Source organism: Myotis daubentonii, chromosome 5 (assembly GCF_963259705.1).
Source record: "Myotis daubentonii chromosome 5, mMyoDau2.1, whole genome shotgun sequence".
NCBI classification, from domain to species: domain Eukaryota; kingdom Metazoa; phylum Chordata; class Mammalia; order Chiroptera; family Vespertilionidae; genus Myotis; species Myotis daubentonii.
In genome coordinates, this window is record NC_081844.1 from 103,244,658 (window position 1) to 103,269,157 (window position 24,500).

Below are 24,500 nucleotides of genomic sequence, written 5' to 3' on the forward strand. Positions count from 1 at the left end.
CTAAGCAGTGGCACTTTTGGAATTGGCTACATTTCCCGGGGGAGCCTGTCATTGTTGACTAAATTGGCTAACTCGGGAACTGGGAGGCCCAGCCCTGACCTTTCCCATCATCCCACCTAGTCTCCGAGGGGGCTTTGGCATCCTCTCTGAGGCCCCTGTGCGTCTGACGACGCTGAGCCACTGGACTCAGCAGGCGTGGCTCCCCCTTCCCACTCCCTAAACCCTGCTTGGCTAAGCTTCCATTTTCAAAGGGAAAGCCCAGTCTCTTCCTCGGGTTATGTATGGACAAGCCTGATCTTTAAAGACACCCCAGCAGACACAGAGCACCCGGGGCCCCATGTTTGCCCTCTGTGATAAGCAGGGGCAGAGCAGCTCTCTGGGAAGCATGGCTGGTGTATTGATTGGCTCCTTTGTCAGGTTGATCCTCTGCCAGCCAATGAACTGGGAGATCCTAAGTGGCACTCAGCAGGCCCACGCGTACTAATTACTATTTCAGACACCCCTGTTCCAAGCTGCCACTCTCCAAGGCGTATAATCTCCGACCCTGTGGTTGCTGGGGGATTTTGTTACCTGTAACCATCCCTTCTCCCTTCCTTTTGCTTGGGTTTCTTCTGAGTATGTCTTTTAGAGCCCATCTGGCACACACAAAAAATAAAAATAAAAACAAAACAAACAAAAAACAACACACAAGCAACTTCAATAAGAAAATATCCCCTAACTCCAGGTAGGTCTGTGTCTCATTCTTGCTGCAGGCAGGGTCTGTGTGGGGTCTGTTTGTGGTCTCTCCATCCTGCCTTGGTCCGCTTTCAGCACTCGATGGAAGTCCTCCCCACTTAGCCAGAGAGAAACTCTCAGAGTCTGGCTGCCTCTTGTGTTTTTTGTGGCTGCCTTCCCAGCTGCCACCTGGATTACGCGAGCTTCACCGGGAGCCTTTCCCTGTTCCATCCTTGCTGACCCACAGAGGCCCATTGTTCTGTCCGAGGGTCCCGCTGGAGCGGAGCCTGTCACATCGTGATAAATTGTGCATTTTGGCTGCCGGCGGGCGTGAGAAACGTTAGGGAGAGGGCCTCCCAAACTCATTTCACTTCTGACCCTCAGATGGTCCAAACAAGACCTTTTGGGGTGAGCTGCTGGGGCACTTGGGAGAGTGGGAGAGGGGACCACCCGCTGCATCCAGGATGTCTTGTTCTGTAGCATGCAAATTGATGAGGTCACTGTTCGCCCACAATCTTCAGGTGAAGAAGCAGTAACTCTGGCTCCTCTGAGGCCCGTTAGCCTTCTAAATCGGATTCTGAGAGTGGATCACAATTGGAAATATCATGACATCATGTTTAAAGAGCTATTTTGTTGTTGTTTATAAAACCAAATGTTGCGGCCCTCAATGTGTCCTAACTCTTCCTGGCTGGGTTTTGGAAAGGATCCTCACGCTATAAATAAACAACTTCAAGGAAGGCACAGCAATCTGGTACATGAAAATGGAATTTCTAACTTTCCCTAAAACCAAATGTGTCTGTCTAGATCAGTAGTTCTCAACCTTCCTAATGCCGTGACCCTTAATACAGTTCCTCATGTTGTGGTGACCCCCAACCATAAAATTACTTTCGTTGCTACTTCATAACTGTAATTTTGCTACTGTTATGAATCGTAATGTAAATATCTGATATGCAGGATGTATTTTTTGTTACAATTTGAACATAATTAAAGCATAGTGATTAATCACAAAAACAATATGTGATTATATATGTGTTTTCTGATGGTCTTAGGTGACCCCTGTGAAAGGATCGTTCGACCCCCAAAGGGGTCGCGACCCAGAGGTTGAGAACCACTGGTCTAAATAGTTCCAGGTGTGCTGCTATAACAAAGAACCCCACACACTCAGTGGCTTGCAACAGTAGCAGCTTATCACTTCACTCATTCTGTGTTCTATCACCAGTCAGCCATGGCTCTGAGCCACATTACCGTCACTCAAGATCCAGGCTGACGTTGTGGAAGAGGAAAAGAGGTGGGCATGCCCTAACCGGTTTGGCTCCATGGATAGAGCATTGGCCTGCGGACTGAAAGGTCCCGGGTTTGATTCCGGTCAAGGGCATGTACTTTGGTTGCGGGCACGTTCCCAGTGGGAGGTGTGCAGGAGGCAGCTGATCGATGTTTCTCTCTCATCGATATTTCTAACTCTCTATCCCTCTCCCTTCCTCTCTGTAAAAAATCAATAAAAATATATTTTTTTAAAAAAGAAAAGAGGTGGGCAAAGTACATGCCACCTGGTCACGGCCCACATCTGAGTTCAACAAGATGAGAAAATAGAACCCCCGTCAGGAAGGGGTGCTGAGTATAGAAAGTGGTCACTCACCAATCACAGTGAGATTGTCCTAAATTGCAAGAAAGAGACCGTGTTTGCTGAGATCCTACTGCAAACCAGAATTTGTCACCAGACCACTGGGACACCTGCCATTGTAACCCTCCTTGAATTCCAAAGTGCCCCTGTGATCAAACCTCACAGGCGCCCGTTTCCTGGCCAGTGAAAGGGGGATTGTGGTAGTTCGCCCCTCAGATGTTAGCCATGAGTCCTAAGATAATGTCCACAGGAAGTCCCCTCCGGTGCTGGCCACAGAAGGGCTTCAAGGACGGACCACCGGTATTAACATACTAATAATCAAAATAGCTTCTCTTCACAGACTCGTCCGTATCGCTGCCAGCACTATACCATCCCATCCTTTCCACCTCTGTGTTAGGTTTATTTATAAGAACATGACGACCTACAATCCAGCCCCTCCATCTTCCCCCATGGGCATCACCTGTTCTGATAAACACTATGGAATGCCTTCCGTGTGTAGGGCACTTGGCGAGACCTGCCAGGGGACAGATGCTTAACCGCCACTGTCCCCAAGCAGCCATTATTCCAGCTGTAAAGGGAAACCTTTACAAAGGGGGAAGCGGGAGTTTGACTGCTGATTCTCAGCCCCAGCCCCAGAGCAGATCAGTAGCCGAGTAAGAAACACAGTTCTCATTAGTCAGGAGACTCATTCACTTCATAGCTCCCCTGGGTCTTTATCCTGAGGACACGCCAGCCCATCCCCACCGTTGTCTTACTCAAGAAAGAGCAAGAAGAACTGATCAAGAAAAAAAAAAATGTGTAAACAAAAGCCTATTTCAGACCCTGCTGCCCTCCCCCCAAAAAGAAACAAGACCAGGTGGTTATACCCCTACTATAATTCTCACTTATTTACTTAGCATTCAATGGAACAACAGGAAGTATGCCCAAACTTGAGTCTCGTTTTTGTGGCATTGCCTCTGCTGGGAGGACAGAGCTGATCTCGGCAGATTTCGCTTCTCCGTCTTACTTGCTGATCTTTTCTTTGCGCTTTTGGGAGTTGTCTGAGAAGTTACTTGCGTACTCTGACTCTAACCCTTCTCACCCCATCTATAGTTTTCTTGTTTTCAAAATACTTTAAAGAGAGAGAGGGATGCTATGCAACCCAAAATGTAAAGGGAGGACAGGTGTCTTTGAAAACATCACAGTCCCCAGAATGCCCTGTTCCCACACAGGCGGGTTGGGGTGCCCTTCACTCGCTGTGCCCCCAGAGCGAGCATGGCAGTGTGTTCTGCGTGGGGTGGCAAGACAGAGTCCCGCCAGAGGGGAGCAGTGTGGACAAGAGTTTGCATACCAACGGGGCCTGGGGAGGTTGCCATCGTCACCTGGTGGAGCCACCTCTTCCTTTTACAGCTGTGAAAAGCAACGCTTGGTTAGGCCTGAGCCGCCGTACACCTGCTACGCCTGTCTGTGTCTGTCTCAAAGCACAGAAACCCTCCACAGAACCACATCTCTGGGGCCGCCCTGAGCTGGCTCGAGGCGAGCCCTGATAGCCCAATCATTACATTTTTTAAACCATTTTAAAATAGCTAATTCTTTGGTGCCCTTCGCCTTGTAATTACAAATCGGAAGGTGTCATTACCTAGAAGCACCCATGATTCGTTCCCACTGCCTCGCCTCTGTGCCGTGAGAATATGTCATGACTCCAGGCAGTAGGATCTGGTCTCCTCAAGTAGCGACCTCCGTGTAACGGATACACTGCAGAGGAAAATTAGGTGTTACCTGGATGGAAAGTGTGAGTAAATGTCACTTATTGGTATTTATCGTCTCAGAGAGTTGCAGCAGAGGGCCTTGCACTTCAGAGTAATGTCTGAAACAGCACATGGTTCCTCGTGGGGACCGCGGGTGAGAAAGAAGCCGCTATACGTATAGGGACACCTTGCCACCTTATCTACGGCCATCAATCTGTATTGTTGGAAGATAGGTTTTTAACCTTAATGGGAGGCAGCCCGACTTGAAGTGGTGGCAGGCCCGCAGAATTAATTGCTGTGTGAACAGTTTCCTAAGCATTGTTAATTGTGTTTCCTGCGGTTAATTGTTTCTCCCGTCCCTGCATCATCCCTGTCACCGGCCCTTTCTCTCCTGCAGCGCTGGACACATAGCAACAGCGTCAGCCTGTGTCCAGGTTGAAATGCCAGACAGACGTGGTGCGATTATTGTCTGAATGGGAAATGTGTAGGGAAATGAACTCCTTATTGATTTGCAAATGAAGCATTTCTGAGCCGAGCAGGGGCTTGGAAAGAACGCAGGTTGTTTAATCGGAGGCAGTCAAACAAAGCCCCTAGAAGCCACAGAGATGGGGATGGAGGGGAGGGCGGGGGGATGGGGGGGGGGGAGTTGAGTTTGCTAATCTAACAGGGAAGTGGGGAGATGGGACAGACAGAGGGACGAGGAAGACCAGAGGAAGCTGGATTTGGAGGTTTGGGGTACACATTGAAGCAAAGCAGGACTTGTGCATACGTGCTTGTCTGGGACCTGTCTCGTTCACGGTGGTCAAGTGTATGGGTTGTTGTTTTGTTTTGTTCTGTTTTGGGCAGGGTGGAGGGGAGAAGAGGAATTGTGATGTTTTCAGAAAAGGGCCCCATGCCACCACCACACCCAAGCTTTTTCCACGATGGGCTGTAAAGTATTCACTTACCATGAATAAGGTGGACAGGAACCATATTTTTAAAGTTTGGAATAGTTGGGGGTGGGCTGGTCCCATCTCAGTAGCCTTGTCCTGAAACTGACATTTTGAGGGACCTCCTGGTCAGAGCCCCTGGACCCCCAGTCTAACAGCACCTGCATCCAGAGCGTGGGAAAGCCGGGTATGACCAGCGGCGCCCTGCACAGCGGTTCCAAAGGGGCATCTCCCCTTGGCGGTGGTGCCACTTGGGAGGGCTGGGCTGTTTTCTCCTCCCTCCTCTGGCCTCCACAGGGACCTCTCCACCTGGGGCTGTGAACAGCAGCAGAGACCTAACACCCAGAGCTGTGCTTTCTGTGTTAGCTGTTCCCTGGGCCTGGGGCAGGCTACTTTTGAACTGCAGCTTCCTTAAAAGGCCAAGACTTGGAGAGGACACCTGGCCCTCCCCCTTGACATTTGCATTGCTGAATTATCTGTTCATATTCTCACGGCTTTGTCTCTCCCGCAGCAATGCATCTGCTCGGACTCAACTGGCAACTCCAGCCGGCAGATGGACACACCTTTAACAATGGGATCAGGACCGGCTTACCAGGAAACGATGATGTGGCAACGATGCCATCTGGAGGCAAAGGTGAGGTTACAGCTGCCGCTGGCCCTCTCGAGGTCACAGGAATGCTCAGAGCTCCCACCAGCTGGTTAATCCAAATCTGGGAAGATATGCAAAATGAGAGAAAGGGGGAAGAGAAAGAGGGGGAGGAGGGAGCATCGCCTTCCCAGGTGCCCCTGTTCAGAGCTGTTTGCTGTTCCTGTCTGTTGGCTGTGTTTGGCTGCAGCCACTGGAGCTGGCAGGGCGCCTGCTTGGAACAATGTGCATACCTGTGCTATCTTCAGCCATGGCAGCTCTGCAGCGCCTGGAAAGCATCCCGAGGCCTGGGCAGAGCGGCAGCCAGGCAGCAGCAGGAGAAAGTCCTTCCTGGTGGAGAAAGCCCAGCGGAGGGAGCCCACTCCTGGGGAGAAAGGCGCCCCCCCCTCCAGGGAGGGAGCCCCAACAGGCACAGCCTGGCAGATAGACTCGGACTCAGAGCAGCTGGGCTTTAGTGGAGAATGGGGAGTTTCGATAATTGGGGAGCCAAGCCTCTCTACTATGAACAGTGAAGGGGACAATGGGAATGTTTACTGAAGCAATCGGGCAACGGTATTCTTGCAGGGAAAGAAAGGTGCTAGCCAGGAGCTAAGAAGAAGAGGAAACAGCTCCATGGGCAGCCACGGACCTGTGGGACAGACTAAAACTATTATTCTTGCACCATCTTTTCTCTCTCTCTCTCTCTCTCTCTCTCTCTCTCTCTCTCTCTCTCTCTCGTTGTGTAGCCCTTTATTGGCAACTAAAGTAGAAGGAATGTGCTGTGCAACACAGGTAGAAATGGACTATAACGGGGGATTTGTTATATTCAAACTCAGATCCATTACAAATGCACTTTATTCAAAAGCTTCCACCTTTAAAAAAGAAAAAAAGACTTCAGCAGCCAGTGGCATCATTCAACTAGCTGAATCCGGAGGAAATCACAGACGGGAGGGTTTCTCCAGACACAGAAATTCTCACTCTGCCTCAGCACACATAGGCAGTGCACCCCCATGTTTCTTAAAATACCGCACAGGGACATTTCAAAGATGGGAATGGAACTAACGTTTATTGGGCTCCTATTGTGCGCCAGGCTTAGCATTGCGTACCTTCAGCAGTTCTAAAGGGAGGAGAGATTATCTCGGAGAAACTGAGGCCCAGGAGGTTTGAGAAACTTGCCCCACATCAAATAAGTAGACAGGTACAAACCTGGACTCGGGTCTGTGCCCTGGGAATCTGTAGGCAAGCTTGCTGGAGTTTTCCTTAAATCAGCTGTTTTCCACAGAGAAGATTCCAGAATTCAGCCTCCCTTACAGGTGTGTGTTCGTCAGCATCCCAAGATGCTAACGTTGCTGGAATTTTTCTCCCTGGCGCTGTCCTAATGCTTAGAGTGTGACTTTTGGTCTTCTTATCCAGTCTTTAATAACTGCTCTACTCATCTATCCTAATCATAACCCTAAATTACCTTTAAGTAAGCATGAACAAGTTTTGTCCGAGGATGAAATTATATGCTTTCCATTATCAGGTAACTAACACGGCACCTAAAGATGAAAAGTAGACTTGGCCTTGACTGATCATGCCCTCCCTTCACTGACCAGAAAGCTCCAAGCTACGTGTGTTGGCCTCAGATTCCATCTCTTCACCTCCAAGACTTCAGACCACCTGCAATTTTGGTTTCTTATAAGTACCGCGCGCTAACCGATTGCGCCACTGGAGCTCCTAATTTTGGTTTCTTTAAGACTGGTTTTCATTTTTGCCCCCCAGGGGACACTTAGCCAAGTCTGAAGACCTTTTTTTTTTTTAATCCTCACCAGAGGATATTTTTTTCATTGATTTTTAGAGAGAGGGAAAGACAGAGAGAAATATCAATGTGAGAGAAACACATCGATTGGTTGCCTCCTGCACGCGCCGGGGCCAGGGAGGAGCCTGCAACTGAGGTACATGCCCTTTACCGGAATTGAACCCAGGACCCTTTGGTCAGCAGTCCAACGCTATATCCATTGATCCAAACTGGCTAGGGCTGAAGACGTTTTTTTGATAGTCAGTTAGAGTAGGTGCAACTGGCATCCATTGGGTAGAGGCTGAGATGCCACTGGACATCCTACAATACACAAGTCAGGCCCCTCCCATCCAAAATGGCAACCAGGAGGCTCCTTGAGAAACCCGGCTTTGGGGGGTCTCTCTTGTATTTTACCCACGAGTGTCCTTGGATCTACCTTCACATTTGTGAAGAATGCAGAATACATATTCGAAAATGGATAAGCATAGTCTATCCTCAGGCACAGAAATGTCTATTAAATGTATACACATTCTGACATCATATACAAAGTCTTTTCACTTACTGTCCTTCACAAAAGGGGACCCCTGATAGGCATTGACTTCTGGGAGTTAAGATCAGCCACTCCGCCCATTTGTGATTAAGCCTGAACCTCCCCCACCAGCTCAGGCAGGCACCTCCCACAGAGAGTGAGTCCTACATGAGAGCGTGGTGTCTCTAAGTCACCAATGAGGAAACACTTTCCATGGAAAGACCAGAATTTTTCCCCTCAGATGCAATAGGCTTCTGAAAATGTTGTGTAATTCGTGTATCATCACCAGTTCAGCTGTTTCCAAATGAGTTATGAGACAGGTAAAAATGGTTGCCAAATCATTGTCCAATAAATTTTGTCAGTAGGACTCTTATGAAAAGGGGTGAGAATTTAAAATTGCTTCCAGTTGATGTAAAACTCTGAGCATCTCATTTTTGAATATCAAAACAGTACTCTTCCGATGACTGAAGATATCAGATCCCTTCTTCAACTTGCTGTAAAGTTTGGTTTTATAAAACAATTAGACAGGCCCTAGCCAGTTTGGCTCCGTGGATAGAGCATCGGCCCGAGAACTGAAAGGTTTTGGGCATGGACCTCAGTTGCAGGCTCCATCCCAACCTGGTCAGGGTATGTGTGGGAGGCAACCAATCCATCTGTCTCCCTCACAAAGATGTTTCTATATATCTCTTTCCCTCCCTTCCACTCTCTCTAAAAAATCAGTAGAAAAATATCCTCCAGTGTGGACTTAAAATATATGTTTTTTAAAAATGATAAAATAAAACAATTAGACAGGTTTTCCTTTTTTCACACACGGCTAGCTCTTTTAGAGAAAGTGACTTGAGGTTTGAATTTCTTTCCGCAGTGACCTCCCTCACTCCCACTCCCCAATTCTATACATTTAGCTCACCCGAATCAATGCCAATAGACTGCTTTTCCAGTGTTTCAAAGAGACAATCAGGAACTATTGGCAATAAGTTAATTAAATAACACCCCCTCCATTTTGGGTGGTGTACAACAATCCTTCCCTCTGCTAATGTTTTCACCAAAAACACCACACATGGCCAGGGAGGTTAATCTTATTAAGCAATTACTGGGTAAGGATCCAGCAGCAGCAAATTGAAATGTAAGCAAAACACGGACATGTGAGTCCCATCTACAATGGCACGTCGATAGAGATTTCATTACCTGGTCTTTAGGAGTGTTTACATTTCTCAGATTTGGAAAGAAATCTAATAGACAGCGCAGCCTACACACTCTGATACGTTAGTGGAAACAAAGCACTTGATTAATTAGTTAGGAGAGTGTGTTCTTTGGCCTTTGTCTTCCGATTTTCATTTGTTGTTGCTCATGGCTTACTTTCACTCCGTTCTCTCTTTCAATTAAAGCTTCATGGGGTTGGTGGTTGGGTTTCAGATCAAGAAAAGGGAGCCCACGCACTGCCAGAATCACTCACCATCTCGTGTGTATTTCTATGTTAAGAGGAATGAACTCATACGTCTTCATTACGCGAGCTTGGAGCACGTTTTCTATAGAGCTGGGATTAGAGAAGCCTTGAGAACAAAGATTCAATACAGTGTTCTGACCTGGTCAGATAGCATAAGGGGATCCAGTTTGATTGGCTGGGCCCAGGGGCAACGTGCACAAGAGCTTTTATAGGGCACATCCTAGGTAGCCAATTTGCTCATTGGTCTTAAGAAAGAATAAATTCCCAAGTAGGATTTCATGGATCATTCTGAAAGCCTATCGCTCACTTTAAATGGAAGGTGTCCTTTCTATGAGAGGTCAGCAAACTGCATCTTGTGGACCAAATCTGACCAGCTGCCTGTTTTTGCAAATAAAGTTTTATTGGAGCACAGCCATGTCCCCTCATTGCCTGGGGCTGCTTTTGTATCACAACGATGCGGTGAAGTAGTTGCTACAGAGACTAGCTTGAGGCCCACAAAGCCTAAAAACACTTACCATGTGGCCTTTTACAGAAAACGTTTGCTGACTGCTCTATGGCATTCGCAAACCCATTTCTACTTTTCTTGGTCTTACCTGGAACGACACAAATTATAGGAGGCTAGGAAGAAGAGACAAAACTCCCAATATTTGAGTTTTCTCTTCTTGACTAGAGTTGGGTATAATACTATCTTGGTGACTTTGCACGAACAGGCCCTCTCTCATATAGGACTCTGCCGTGGTGCAGCTGGGTATAAACATCAGCTTCGTCACTTGGCAGCTGCATGAATTTAAGTAGGTCATGTCCTCCCTCAGCCTCTGATTCCTCATCTGTGAAATGGTCCCCCCTCATGAGCACCCTGTCCAGCAGAAATGAGACAACTCTTGTAAAACACGGTCTGTAGGATCCAGAAATTAATAAGAGATCCGTGAATATTAGTTGTTGTCATTGACATCTTATAGCTGTGCATTGAGCAAGCCTCTATGGGCTGCCACTTCTTATGAGGGGCTGTATTTTTGTTTGTTTGTTTGTTTAAGATAGTCTTATTGATTTTTAGAAAGAGAGCAAGAGAGAGAGGGAGAGAGAAACATCGATGTGAGCACCAAACATTAATCAACTGCCTCCTGCACACCCTGCACCGGGGATCAAAACCATAACCTGCGCCGAAACCGGTTTGGCTCAGTGGATAGAGCGTCGGCCTGCGGACTGAAAGGTCCCAGGTTCGATTCCGGTCAAGGGCATATACCTGGGTTGCGGGCATATCCCCAGTAGGAGATGTGCAGGAGGCAGCTGATCGATGTTTCTCTCTCATCGATGTTTCTAACTCTCTATCTCTCTCCCTTCCTCTCTGTAAAAAACCAATAAAATATATTTAAAAAAAAAAAAAAAGAAACCACAACGAGGGCATGTGCCCTGACCAGGAATTGAACTGGCAACCTTTCAGTGTGTGGGACGAACCCCAGCTAATTGAGCTACACTGGCCAGGGAACGTGCTATATTTCCCAAAAGCAAAGTCTGCCTTCAGAATGTCATAATAGACAATCATGCTGCATCATCCTTTTTTTTTACCTTCTGAATATTCTAATGAACCCAAATGAAGACTTCTTCCCAGACGTTTGCTTGACAAGGTCCATGGGAAGCAGGAGGGCCAGTATACTGGCCATCCTGCCATGGCGTTCCTTGTCTTGCTGCAGCCTGAGTCCCATCACTGCCAGCCTGTTTTAAGCCCCACCATTCTCAGTTTATAACTCAGCTGTAAACATTTATTTGTGCCTGGAGCACATTTCTTTCCTCCCCTTTGAAAAAAAATCAGAATTTCCAGATGGTATGCAAGTTGGAAGAAAAATGGCAAAGACTGTTATGCTGTTTAGAAACATGTTTTTCTACACTTGCCCTTTCAGCAGAAACTTCGTAATGATTTTTACTAGTTGGCTTAATGCACGGGACTAGGAGCCAGATTAGCAGGGAGGTTGGTAATTCCTCCTCCGGCTCTTGTCAGCCTCTCAGTGAACACAGCTCAGGGTTTCAAAATGATCACTTCCCTGCATGAGGCTTTTTCAAAGTCAGTGAAGTCCCCAGAAGGGTGAGGGGTCATTGGGTTGGAGCCAGTCATTACGACGACGGTGCGTGTCTCGTGGAAAATAGACCAATAGCCTATGCACCGACACAGCTCCCCTCACTTCGGAGGCCATGTTCTACCATTGTCACAGATGGGTATCACTTACGTGTGTCACGTGGCTAGATTTAGCTTCCGATTGTCACCTGCAACTTCGTTCTAAGTTGCATAGTGTGTGCTATACCCAGCAGCCTTGTGACTTGGTGTGGGTATTAATAATGAGAGCCGGGTCCCTCCCCACCATAGTTGCCCTCTCGCCTTGGTACTCTTCTCTTTTGGGGTTGCCTTGCACATGCAGGGGCTGGTGCCTGCTCTCTGCATGGATGCACACCTTGTTGTATCTTTGTACTCAGCCCAGGATCTGGAATACAGTCAGCATAGTGGTTAGATAGGTGAGATTCGGTATTGATCAGACATGGCTGTCAGTCCTGGCTCTGCCACTTAAGAGCTGTGTAACCTTAAGCAGGTCACTTTGCTTCTGTGGTCCTCTCATCTGAAAAAAAAATGGGGGAGGGATCGCAAAGGTGTCAGGAGATTACATGGCAAATAGTCACCCCTCAATAAATGTTAGCTGCCGTAAGTCATATGAGTGAACTGAACTACAGAGCAATGCAGAAGCAAGACCACCTGAACAGCCAGATGTATAAATATCTATTGACCATTTGTATGCCATAAGCATCTATAGACACAAGTGGTGAGTCTTTTTTAATTAAATTTAAAATATCATGGCAGTTAACTGGTTAACACTCTCGGGGACAAAGAGTTGGCCATTTTTACCTAAGGTGACAAACTGAGGTTTCTAAAGATCTAAAGGCTACGTACTTTCATACGTCCTTCAGTGCTTAGCGCCCCAAGCACTGTAGGATTTTGTAAAAATCATTATTGTGGTGGGATACCGTGACTACCACCACGGGAGCAGTGACACTCGGAACAGAAATCTGTCCGTGACGAATGGCCAGCCAGCAGCAGGGTGGAGGCCGACGGGCTGCTGGGGCCGCGGAAGAGCTAGAATCCAGGGCAGTGAGCTAATGTCCTTAGGAGAACCTTTCTGCCCACCTCTTGGTTAAACAGGACCCTCAGATGGTTGTCCTGATTCCCCAATAAATGGAAACAAGGTGTAATGACTGAAGCAATATTCTGAATTCAACTTTATTTGCAATAGATAAAAATATGTGAGGCAGAATAATCTGCAAGGCAGATTTACGCCAAGGTGCCTCCGGAGTTCGGTTAAGTTCAGGAAGTATGAAGATGAGGCTTCATTTCCCCGGTATGATGAGGAGGCCATTCCCGTTATCTCTTGTTTGGGGAATAGTCTCGCTGTTCCCATAAATGAATTATGGCAACGTTTCCTGAAATGATTAGCTCCTAATGTGGCTATGGAAGGCTGTCGATTTGCTCGGCATCAGTCTTATTTAACTGGTTGGGATTTTAGGTACATGTTTCTGAAATAGGCAATAGCTTCCCATTTACACGGGCAATCTTCCGTGGAGCTATAGAGAGAGGTGGGCTCTGCTGTGAAATTGATCATTAGAGTGTTTGCTCCTAAAAACCCAGAAATCTCATCTTTAAGCTGGAGATGAACCAGCCAGAACGATCGTGTGTGAAGCATCTGCTTCTTAGGGCCAAATGATCATCATCTCCACTTGTCACTTTGAGCTCACAGACAGAGAGAAGAGTTTGCCGCAGAAGCCTCAGCTCCGGGAGGTGTGGGCTGGCCTGCATCCTGCTTGCTCACAACCCAAGGAGGACGGCCAGACTTCCGCAGAGTAGCTGCCTGGTTCCTCCTCTCCTGAGGCTGCCAAGTCAAGCCCAGCCTGAATCCATGGGACTCTGAGCTGCAGGCTGCCTGGATGAAAGATGATGGGAATGTGACATAGACCCCAATGATGTTGACCAAAGATTACCTTGCACTATCATAGATGCTCAACTAATATATGTTGCATGAAAGTATGAATGAATGAATGAATGACCCACCTAACATTGCTCTGGACATTCATGAATCATTGCTAAGTAAATGCAATCTGGCTATTTTTCACTAACACAGGCTGCACAGAGGTAGTACCTACCAAAAAGCAGCTAGAATACATTTCAATGCCTGCAGTTTGGAGAGAATGAATTTGTGACTTTGTTTTCTGGGGCCATAGCACCTTAATTCAGATGACAGTCCCTCCCTATCTGCAGACATATTGACCACTCATTGTATATTGATTTGGGCGGCTTTGGAAAATGATGGCCTGTATCTTTAAGGCCCACCCTGCCCCTTGGCCCTCTGTAGTGAATTATGCCTATACTAGGCAGCCTGTATTTTGAATTAGACCATCACAAATTGATCCTCCAAATCTGGGATCATTACAATGATTTTAGGTAACGCAGCAACAGAATAGAAAGATGTAGCAGCACCTACAAGTCAGGTACGACATCTATTACCCTAATTACTCCTCAGAAGGAGCCCATTATACAGATGAGCAGGTAAACTCAGAGAGGGCAATGATTAGCCTAAAGGCACACAGCTCAGAGTTGTCAGCACTGGGATTCAAGCCCAGGGCTGACCATGGCTGTGTCACACTGCCTTCTGAGGTCTCAGACATTCCCAGTGGGAGGATGCCCTCCCTGGAGGTAAAGGTATAAAACTCAGGACTTCACTTCCTGTCCCTCAATGGCAGCCTGTTAGGGACCAGCCGTGTTTGTGGTCCTAGAACAGCTGGCACAGCTCAGGAGTGGGTCAGTTTGTGGGAGAGTGGTAGCCTGGCCTCTGCTGCTGCCCTTGACCTTAGAGGCAGCCCAGACCTTCACTCCTGGACACCAGCCCAGGGGCTGGACCTCCAGGGACAGTTACTGAAATGACTCCTGACACTCTGGTGGCAGCAATTGGCAAAAATACCTTTTTTATGTCTTCTGAGGCAGTATTTACTAAATAGGTATTTTTTTCTCATTGTTCTTAAAATTACAGAGGTTATACAACTCATTGTAAAGATTTTTTTAGAAATATATAGAAAAGGTCTTTTCTCTTTTACTATAAAGAATATTAGTGTAACAATTGGGAAATTTGAATAAGGTCTGTAAATTAGACAAAGCATTGTATCAGTGTTAATTTTCTGATTTTTATAAGGATACTAGAGGCCCAGCACACAAAATTGTGCACGGGTAGGGTCCCTAGGCCTAGCCTGGGGTCAGGGACATCTTCCACCCGCTTGCCAGTCCCCAGTCCCGCCCCGCTGCTGCCACCCATCCTGGTTCCCCATTTGCCATAGGCCATGATCAGAGCCTGCGGGCCGGGGGGAGGGATCGAGAGGGGGTCAATGCACCTCATAGCGACTGCTCCAGTGGTTGTTTTGGTCATTATGCCATTATGGTTGCTGGGATTTTATTATATAGGATTTTACACAAAAGATAACTAAGAGTTTGCTCATGATTTTTCAAAAGGATCCACAAGGAAGTTTCCTTTAAATGGTAAATATTCCCATAGAATTTTCAAAAGGTAGTTGTGTGTGTGTGTGTGTGTGTGTGTGTGTGTGTGTGTGTGTGTGTTTAAGTCAGTTTACTTGCAACTGTGCACAGTGAGTCTTCCTTAAGGCACTCATTTCACCCAGTAATCACAGGGGTTGGGTAAAAATGCCCATCAGATGGGCAGGCCACTTATTCAGTTCAACAAGCGTTTCTAGAGCCATCATGTGTAGCTAGTGCAAACCACAGAGAACCCGGAGATGAATTCACAGGTGTGCCTAACCACAGGGAGCTCAGTGTCTGATAAGAGAGACTTGGGAAGGTGTGCAAAGCCAATCCTAGTACCTACAACAGGTGCCATGGTAGCGTTAAGTGTAGCTATGGAGACTCGGGAAGAACCTACTTTTCTGGTGGGGGTGGGGCTGTAAAGGAAAAGAGAGCTTCAGTGTGAAGGTGAACTGCATCTTAATTTCAGTGTTACTCAATAAAGCAAGTTTTTCAATAAAATAAGCAAATCAATCAAGTAATCACTTCTTAGAGGGTCCCACCAAAAATCAGTAATGGAAGCAGATGATTTCTAATTTTAAGCTTGTTCCATAGTTATTTTGTTCTATTTCATAAGTATACCCTCCCCTCTCTCTCGGTACACAGATAAATAGACAAACATGTATACATATCTACACATATACATGTATACAGACATATAGATCACACTCACGGTGTTTGCCTTTTAGAAAATCCTTTACTCTGTAAAGAAAGCCAGATGCTTTCACATATAGTTTTTCATTCTTTTATTTAATTCAATGCAGTTAGCTAGCATTTATTTTACTATGATTGTGGTCTAGGAACTGTACTAAGCCCTGCTTTGTATACTTCTGTTTGTTATTCCCACCCTGTGAGATAGCCACTCTTATCATTTCCGTTTTATTAAAAAAAATCCTATCTAATAATAGACAAACATGGTAATTGACTGTACCTTTGCTATGCCTCCCATTGGCTAATCAACAAGATATGCAAATTAACCGCCAACAAAGATGGCGGTTAATTTGCATACATAGGTGCGAAGCGGCAGAGCGAAGACTGAAGGCGGCTCCAGCCGGAGCGAAGGCCTGGGTCCTGGGTGCCGGAGGAAAACCGGTGCCAGCAGCCAGAGGGAGGGAAGGCCTATTTCTTTTCGTGCAACAGGCCTCTAGTATAAAATAAAGACTGGAGGCCAAGAGAGGGTAAGCAAACTGCTGCAGGTCATCCATCAGGAAGAACCAGAGTCAGGATTTGAACCCAGTTCTGCCTGGCTGCAATGCCTGTACTTCATTGCCCAGGAGCACTCCCTCCTTTGGTGGGTGGGACACGAAGAAGGGGAGCACCTGAAATCCTAGGGCAGAGGTTCTCAACCTGTGGGTCGCGACCCCTTTGGCGGTCAAACAACCCTTTCACAGGGGTCGCCTAAGACCATCCTGCATATCAGATATTTACATTACGATTCATAACAGTAGCAACATTACAGTTATGAAGTAGCAACGAAAATAATTTTATGGTTAGGTCACAACATGAAGAACTGTATTTAAAGGGCCAGAGGGTTGAGAACCACTGCCCTAGGGGGACGTGTGACACCTGAGAAGGCAGCCTGCAGTCACAGGTGGTGGCAGCTAACTTACTGAAGTCAGTATCCTGAAGTTAGGGGTCTAGTAAAAGAAGCGGGTCCCACTGATCTCAGAGCCAAAGCCCCACGGCTCCGTGTCCAGGCCACTCTCTGCACACCTGACATTCTCAAACACCACTGAGGTTTTAGTGGCAGAGTAGTGGCTCGTGATGCTGACTTCCTGCTTCTTTTTCATATCCTGTCATGATCCCAGCAACCCCGAAAGCCCAGCAGACATAAAGGAAAGCCCTTCTTATTAAGCTGAAAGATGAATAATTTCTTTAAAATTTTTTATTTTTATCGACTTTATTGGGGTGATACTGGTTAATAAAATTATATAGGTTTCAGGTTTACAGTGGTATAATACATCATCTGTAGATTGTATTGCATGTTCACCACCCAACGTCAAGTCTCCTTCCACCACCATGTGTCCCCCCTTTACCTGTTTCTTCAACTTATTGCCACACTATGATTGCTGGGGTTACTCTGGGTCACTCTCCAATGCCCTTAAACTGTTCTTCCTCTGGGGCCTTTTTTACTACATTTCTTCCTCACTGGTTCTTTTTAACATAGCCCTTCCCCCCAAAAGGCCTTAATTTGGAGGAAAGGCAGGGGGTCTATCTGAAGCAGCATTTTACATACAAATTAGTTTCCAATTTATAATCAGAGCTTCTGATCAAATGGTGATAATAAGTGTTTCCCCTGGACTTGTCACTACTTTAGCAAAATAAAGAATACACTTAGGCTTAGAGCCTTACAGATAATAATAATGATGAAGAAAGCTAATTTTTATTTAGTATTTACTTTCTGCCAAAATTATTCTAAAAGCTTCCCGTGGACTGACTTGCTAAAGCCTCATAGCAATCCTGGGAAATGAATAATAATAGTGTTCCAACTGTACAGATGAGGAAACTGAGGCAGAGAGAATTGGTACATTTACCAAGGATCAAAGCTGGGTTTTGAACCAAGAGAGTGTCAACCCACCTCTGCTCTTACATATTACACAACACTCTTCCCGCTACAGGCAAGTATTCCATGTCTGTGAGCCAACATCAAAATGCTCGAGGAACAAGCCGTCTAGTCCCACCTAAACATCGGAACCACTCAGGACTTACTAGTTGTTGCTTTTCTTCTTAATGATGTTATATGATGGAAGCTTCCAAACTTCTCTCCGGAGCCTGTCCTCTAGCTTCCTTTTTATTCTAGAGGTCAAGAGTTTCTTCTTAGGGTCCAAACCAGTGTTCCCCTGCTTTATTTTAAGACCCTGTGGACTTTTCATTTCATCCACTATTGAGCTACATACAAATGAATCATCACCTTTCTTGCTAAAGAAAAGTGGGGGGAAATAACTTCAGACCCTCAAGTCACCCTGGGGTGGGGGGGGGTATAATTTAGATATGGAAACCTTCAGAGATCCATGTCTTATTTGGCAGATGTAGAGACTGGCCCAAGTCACTCCCAAGTCTTGTCTCGGGAGAGCGGTGAGATAGAAACAGAGCCAGGTCTCCTCAGCGAGGTAACTCCATTTCCCTTCCATGCTGGTCCAGTAACCATACCCTCTCATGACCACCCAAACCCTCTGCAATGCGTAGTGGCCACGTACGGAGAAATATTTTCAGAACAGTCCCTCCTTTCCGGAATGCAGAGGGGAGCTTATTTCTAATACTTTGTCCATTGACCTGGAGTCTGGCGCTAAGCAAAATAAGCCAATCAGAGAAAGATAAGTATCACATGATCTCACTCATATGTGGAATCTAATGAACAAAATAAACTGATGATCAAAAATAGACCCAGAGACATAGAAACATGGAACAGATCGAACCTCAGAGGGAAGGCAGGGGAGGGTGTGTGGGAAGAGATCAACCAATGAACGTTTATGCATATATGCATAACCCATGGATATAGACAATGGGACTGGGCAGGGAGGGGGGTGGCTGGAAGAGGTCAATGGGGACTTATATAATACTTTCAACAATAAAGATTGGGGGGAAAAGAAGTTTCCAGACCAATAAGGCCATCAAACTGACCATTGAAAAGTGAAAAGACCCTCAAAACAAAAATGTCTTTGATTCTTTTTGTGTCCGGTTTCCATTGGTTTAGACATTCTCAAGAAGGTAGGATATTAATCTTATTTTGTTTTTCAAGTTCAGAATCCATTGGAAGGAACCACAAATGACATTTATAGAACTAGGTTCCTCAGAAGTGTGGGAGGCACTGGTGCTTTAAAAATCTCCTGATGATACAGGCAGTCCTGACGCTCCTCTGATTAAAGTGATAAAAGACGCTGGGTGTGGGCAACTGATGGTTCCCTATAAGCGATTCCACAGAAGGGGGCAAGGATGGTGCTCCCTTGTCACCATCAGAGCAGTGTGGTTTCCGCGGGGTCTCTAAGCTCCTCCCTCTCACTCACAGAAGGAGTTGCTCCCAATATTAGGTCAGCCTAAGATCAAATCCCCACTTTCTACTGAGTTATTTTATTTCCTTTGGACTGATTTTTATTTACTGTTACTTCTTTTTTTTTTAATTTATAAAAATGTTGGAGTACACTGGACTGGTTTGTGGCTGGAAAGAATAATTACAGGCTGCAAGAATTAAACATGCTGCCAAATTAATATCACTCTCCCTGCCCTGATGATATTTTTTTTACTTCCCAGTTACATTCAGGGTCGTTGCAAGCTTTGCATGTACTGAGCAGACTCCGGCTCTTATTATATTTGATCAGCAAAGGGCAGTCACGGAAGTTTGAGAAAGCATTATGCCAGTATCTCAGATGCCCTGGGGTCTGGGTTTATAGCTTTGTTATTTAATACCTGAATGTTTTAAGCTGTGACTTGAAGAGGAACTTGCCATGAGTTTAATCTTAATATATTTTGTTTAAATCCTGGCATATCATTAAACAGAAATGGAGAGCCAGCTCATGTGTATAGATGTCGCTGACTTGACGTCAATCCCTGTTTTCCAGGGCCCTGGTCATTGAAAAACAGCAGCATAGACAGTGGCGAAGCAGAGGTCGGTCGGCGTGTGACCCAAGAAGTCCCACCAGGCGTGTTTTGGAGATCACAGATTCACATCAGCCAGCCCCAGTTCCTCAAGTTCAACATCTCCCTCGGGAAGGACGCTCTCTTTGGTGTTTACATAAGAAGGGGACTTCCACCATCTCATGCCCAGGTATGGCCATGCTTGATCTGACCATGAGTTACTGTTTTAAAAATACACACACACTTTACACCATCTAGGGTGGCTATCATTAAAGGGCGAACAATAACAAGTATTGGCAGGGATGTGGAGACGTTGGAACGTTGGTACCTTGCTACATTGGTACATTGCTATTGAGAATTTGAAATGGTGCAGCCACCGTGGAAAAGAGTTTGGCAGTTCTTCAAAAAGTTACACATAGAATTACCATATGACCCAGGAATTCTACCTCTAGGTATGTACCCACAGAGAATTGAGAACATCATTTCTCATAAAAACATACACACGAATGTCATAGCAGCATTATTTGGTATAACCCCCAAGTGGAAACCACCCAAATGTCCTTGACTGACGAATGGATAAACAAAATGCAGCATATCCGTACAGTGAAATATTATTCAAACATAAAAAGGAATAAAGTGTCGTTACAGCTAGGACATGGAGGAACCTTAAAAGCATCTTGCTAAGTGAAAGAAGCCACATACACAGGGCCATGTATTTCCATGATTCCAGTTATATTGTCCAGAATAGGTAAGCCCACAGAGGCAGAAAGGAGACTAGTGATTGCCAGGGGCAGGAGAGGGTAGAATTGGACTGACTGCTAGTAGGTATGGCGTCTCTTTGGGGAGTGATATAAAAGCTCTGAAATTAGATCGTGATGGTTGCACAGCATGGCGAATATTCTAAAAACTACCAAACTGTAAAATAGTGAGATTTATGTTATGTGAACTATATCTCAAAGAACAGTAACAACCCTACCTGATGAAGTCAGCTTTGCTAGACCTGGGGGTGAATCCTTGGGTACTTAATGTTCAGGTGTTCTGGTTATTAGATTAATTTGTTAAAATTTCACTAGGAGGCACCCCTAGTGAAAAGAGTGACAAAATTCAGCAGCTGTTTTTCTGAGACTTCCTGTTCTTCCCTGAACTGAGCTCCTTGGGAAGCCTTGGACACTGTGAAAGTGGCCTTATTCCCAGTGCTGGGAACGAAGAGATTGGATTACATGATGGATTTCATTGTTCCTCCTCTCACCCCTCCTTTAATTTGTCTCGGTAGGGATTGTACTATACATACCAATTGGGATAAATTAACACCCAACTAGCTTGGTTTTCTTTTCCAATAAGAATTGTATATCCAGAGGAAACCATCGTTGAGGTTTCCCGCCTCATTTGCTTTCAACGCCAGCAAGTCCATAAGGAAGTACATTAGGGAAATATTCCAGGAGTATTCCATCCAGTCAAAGATGACTTTAAAATGTGTTGGAAAGGTATTCATCTAGAAAAGTCAATTGGAAGAATTGAAAGCTTTACCGTAAACCCATTAGCAAAACTAAAGCAAGAGGGCACTATTTCTTCATATTTAGTACATGGCAGGCATTGCTAATCAATGACTGTACGTTTTCCTCACTGAACTCAGTACAGGTCCCTCCAACAGGATCCCTAAGGCAGCCACTAATGATCAACCAGTGTTGACTCTCAAGATGAAACTTATTAGCAATCCCATTTTTACAGCCTGAAATGATCGGTGTAAGGGACTCTTTCCTTTCTGAGCAGGGAGGGCCATGCTGTAGGGGACCGGTATGGTAAGTGGTTGTCAATAGAACAAGCATCCATACACACAGAAAAATATTTACTGGTCTAGGCACTGATTACCCAGAGATGTGTTAACGTAGCCCTGGCCAAGCAGAACTCCTGATACCAAAAGCACAATTTTTTTCCCAAGAGCTTCTCATGCAGAGAAAGAGGAATTCAGCTGAGTGGAGTCCCAGAGGCATTTCTGTGACTTCCGGCCAGGCACATGGCAGAGTGCTGCTCTGGGAAGTTCTGCCAGTTGTGAGGTGGTCTCCTTGACCTTCAGGTGCCATTGCTCCTATTGCAGCATAGCGAAGGATTTGCAGTGGTGAAATCTGCCCTTTTGGCATTCGTCAAGCAAGTGTGAGCATGCCTCTGGGTACAGCTGAGCATAGCTTTCCTCTCAATCAGTTGGATGCAGGGAGCTTGCTGGGAAAACTCGCTTCTTCCCAGCATTGTTTCCAGAACCATTATCCCCCTTCCTTTGCATCCTCTGAGCAACAGAAAAGCCGGTGATCCTGGAAATCGGGTAGGTAACTCTCTGGGACTGCGTGATAGTGGACAGTGGGCAAACAGACTCTCCCCAGGTTCCCTGCTGTGCTGACAGTCAAGACTCAAATCCTCAGCGACAGTGTCTTTTCTGCTTTTGTGGCTACACCACACTGTCCATCTCCTGCCAACCCAGTGATAGTTCCGGTGGTCATCCTCTCAAAATAGCTCTACTCCCAGGACAGGCCCATCACATTTCAGGGGAAGAGAAATGAATAGGCATGGGCTGATGTGCTTGAAGGGTTTCAGTCCAGCTGCCAATTTGGAAATTTCGTGTGCGTTGGAGGGTCAAGTAAGGGAGACACAGTGCAGATGCTTAGAAATGAACAAGACGGGTACAATATAGGGGCGCTCCTTTTAAAAAGGAAAGGAAGGGAAAATACGACTCCCTACACATTCTCACACCCGCTCACTGTCATTACATGCATTCACGTCCTTTTGATGGGCTCCATTTCCTCCAGGAGACGGTACTTAGCTCCTTGCAGGGATAGGTGACTAACTCATTATAGAATTTCTCATTTCTATTGGCATATCCTATCAAGGAACATAAGTTCTATGGGGATTGGCAGTCTAGCCAAGGTGACTCATATGAGCTGGAAAGACAGAAAAAGGTGGGGAGGGGAAAGAATATGAAATTCTATTGGCTGTGTTGCAGGTAATGGCTATGCTTAAATTTTATTGAGTATTAATAAAATAATAAACCTTGTAGGCTCTGACCAAGAGCCTACAAGGTTTAGTATCCATGTCCAAGGATATTAAGTACAGAGAGAATCCTTTCTTACCTGCTGAAATTTCCCAAGAATCAGAGTCTGTCCCAGTTGACTTTTGGAAAGTGACGAGAAGCTGTGATAGAGGCACTGTGGCAGAGGGGAGAAAGTCCTGGAGTAAAAGGAGAACTGAGAATGGAGGCCCCGCTACGTATGAAGCAGGTGACCTTGGACATGTCCCTTAACCACTTTTAGCCTCAGATTTCTTATCTACCTGTGTGACCTGCCTCACACTATTGTAATAATAAAAGTAAGATAAGAAAACATTTGGTAAACTAAAACACAATATAAAGATACTAGAGGCCCGGTGCATGAAATTCATGCATGAGGTGAGGGGGAGAGGGTCCCCTCAACCCAGCCTGCACCCTCTCCAATCCAGGACCTCTGGGGGATGTCCCTCTCACAATCCTGGACCTCTGGCTCCTAACTGCTTACCTGCCTGCCTGCCTGCCTGCCTGATCACCCCTCACTGACCACCTGCTGGCCTGATCACCCCTAACTGCCTCTGCCTGCTGGCCTGATTGCCCCCAACTGCCCCCCCACCAGCCTGGTTGCCCCCAACTGACCCCCCTGCCGGCCGGGTCGCCTGTTCGGTTGTCCGTTCAGTTGCGATGGTTGCTTAGGCTTTTATATAGATAGAACATATGCAAGATATCACTGTACTAAGAAATTCTGTGTGGCCCTAGCAAATACTGAATAGAAATAGGTGATTTTGTAAACATAGCTATTTAAAATAAAATTAACTTTCTAGTTTTATTGCTTCTTATTGAAGAACAAACTGTTTTCATTCAAGAAAAAAATTAAAAACAAAAGGAAGAATGTGAAAATATAATTTGAAGCAGTCCCCTTTTGTCAAATATTTAGATAGAATTTTTGATATAATAAAACATATTTTCAGGGGGGAAAATACCTCAGAATTGGAGTGGCTTAAAACGACAGAGGTTATTTCTTTTTTATTCAGAACAGTGGTTCCCAACCAGGGGCACGTTCACCCCACCCTGGCGACATTTGGCGGTGTCTGGGACTGTGGTGGGTTGTCACCCTGGGAAGAGGTGGGTGGGTGGAGACTGGGTGGGTAGAGACTGGGGATGCTGCTAAACCCACACAGGACAGCTCTTCACAACGAAGAATTATCTGCCCCCAAAAGTCAAACGTGCTGAGGTTAGGAAACCCTACTTCACATGCTCGTCTTGGGTGGCACTGGGCTTTGCTCAATGTCAACCTCATTCAAGGACATAAGCCTATGGAACCTCCACTACCAGACCAGGACTAGTTCTCAGCAGGGCAGGAAAAAAAAAAAAAGGAGAAGGTGGTGAATTGTCCACCTATCCCTAAGAATTCTGCTTGGGAGTGACACATGTCATTTAAGCCCCTCTCCTATGGACCAAAGCAGGTCATCCTAACTTCAGTGGGGCAGGAAGTAGAATCCTGTGATGCCCCTGGTTGGAGGAACACCAGATATGTCCATGAAAAGCCCTGATCACTTACAGTAAAGTGTTGGGATGCCCGTCCTCCTGGCTAGTCTTTGTGAGCACCCTTCATTCTTTTCCGGAAAGCAACCCTTAAGGATCTTACATGAATGGTCGGACTGCCCTTCTGAAAGTCCCCGCCACCAGCAGTGAGGAAGTACCCATTTGATTTACTTGATCTGGTGCATAAACTGGGTATTATCATTGTTTACTCTTTGTCAGATTGAAAGGTAGATGTTATGTTGTCTTTTAAATGCAGCCTTTTGATAGCCTGCATTGCTTTTGTTAAGACCCACACCCCAAAAATAGAGAGTTGACCTAAGCTAGTCAGAACCTACCGGCTTGAATTCTTTATGGGAGTGGTGTGTGTAAGGAAGCCTGGCACAT

At 46.0% G+C, this 24,500-nt stretch overlaps 1 protein-coding gene across 5 annotated transcripts in view; it reads left to right on the forward strand.

Annotated features, from left to right (window-relative positions):
* The window catches only part of TENM2 (teneurin transmembrane protein 2), a 402,968-nt gene that overhangs the window by 209,810 nt on the left and 168,658 nt on the right, over positions 1 to 24,500 (forward strand). For all 5 annotated transcript variants that reach the window (XM_059699131.1, XM_059699132.1, XM_059699134.1 and 2 more), the window contains 2 exons: positions 5,503 to 5,625; positions 19,525 to 19,730. In XM_059699131.1, coding sequence (XP_059555114.1) covers positions 5,503 to 5,625; positions 19,525 to 19,730 — 329 coding nt within the window. The remainder of the gene's footprint in view (positions 1 to 5,502; positions 5,626 to 19,524; positions 19,731 to 24,500) is intronic.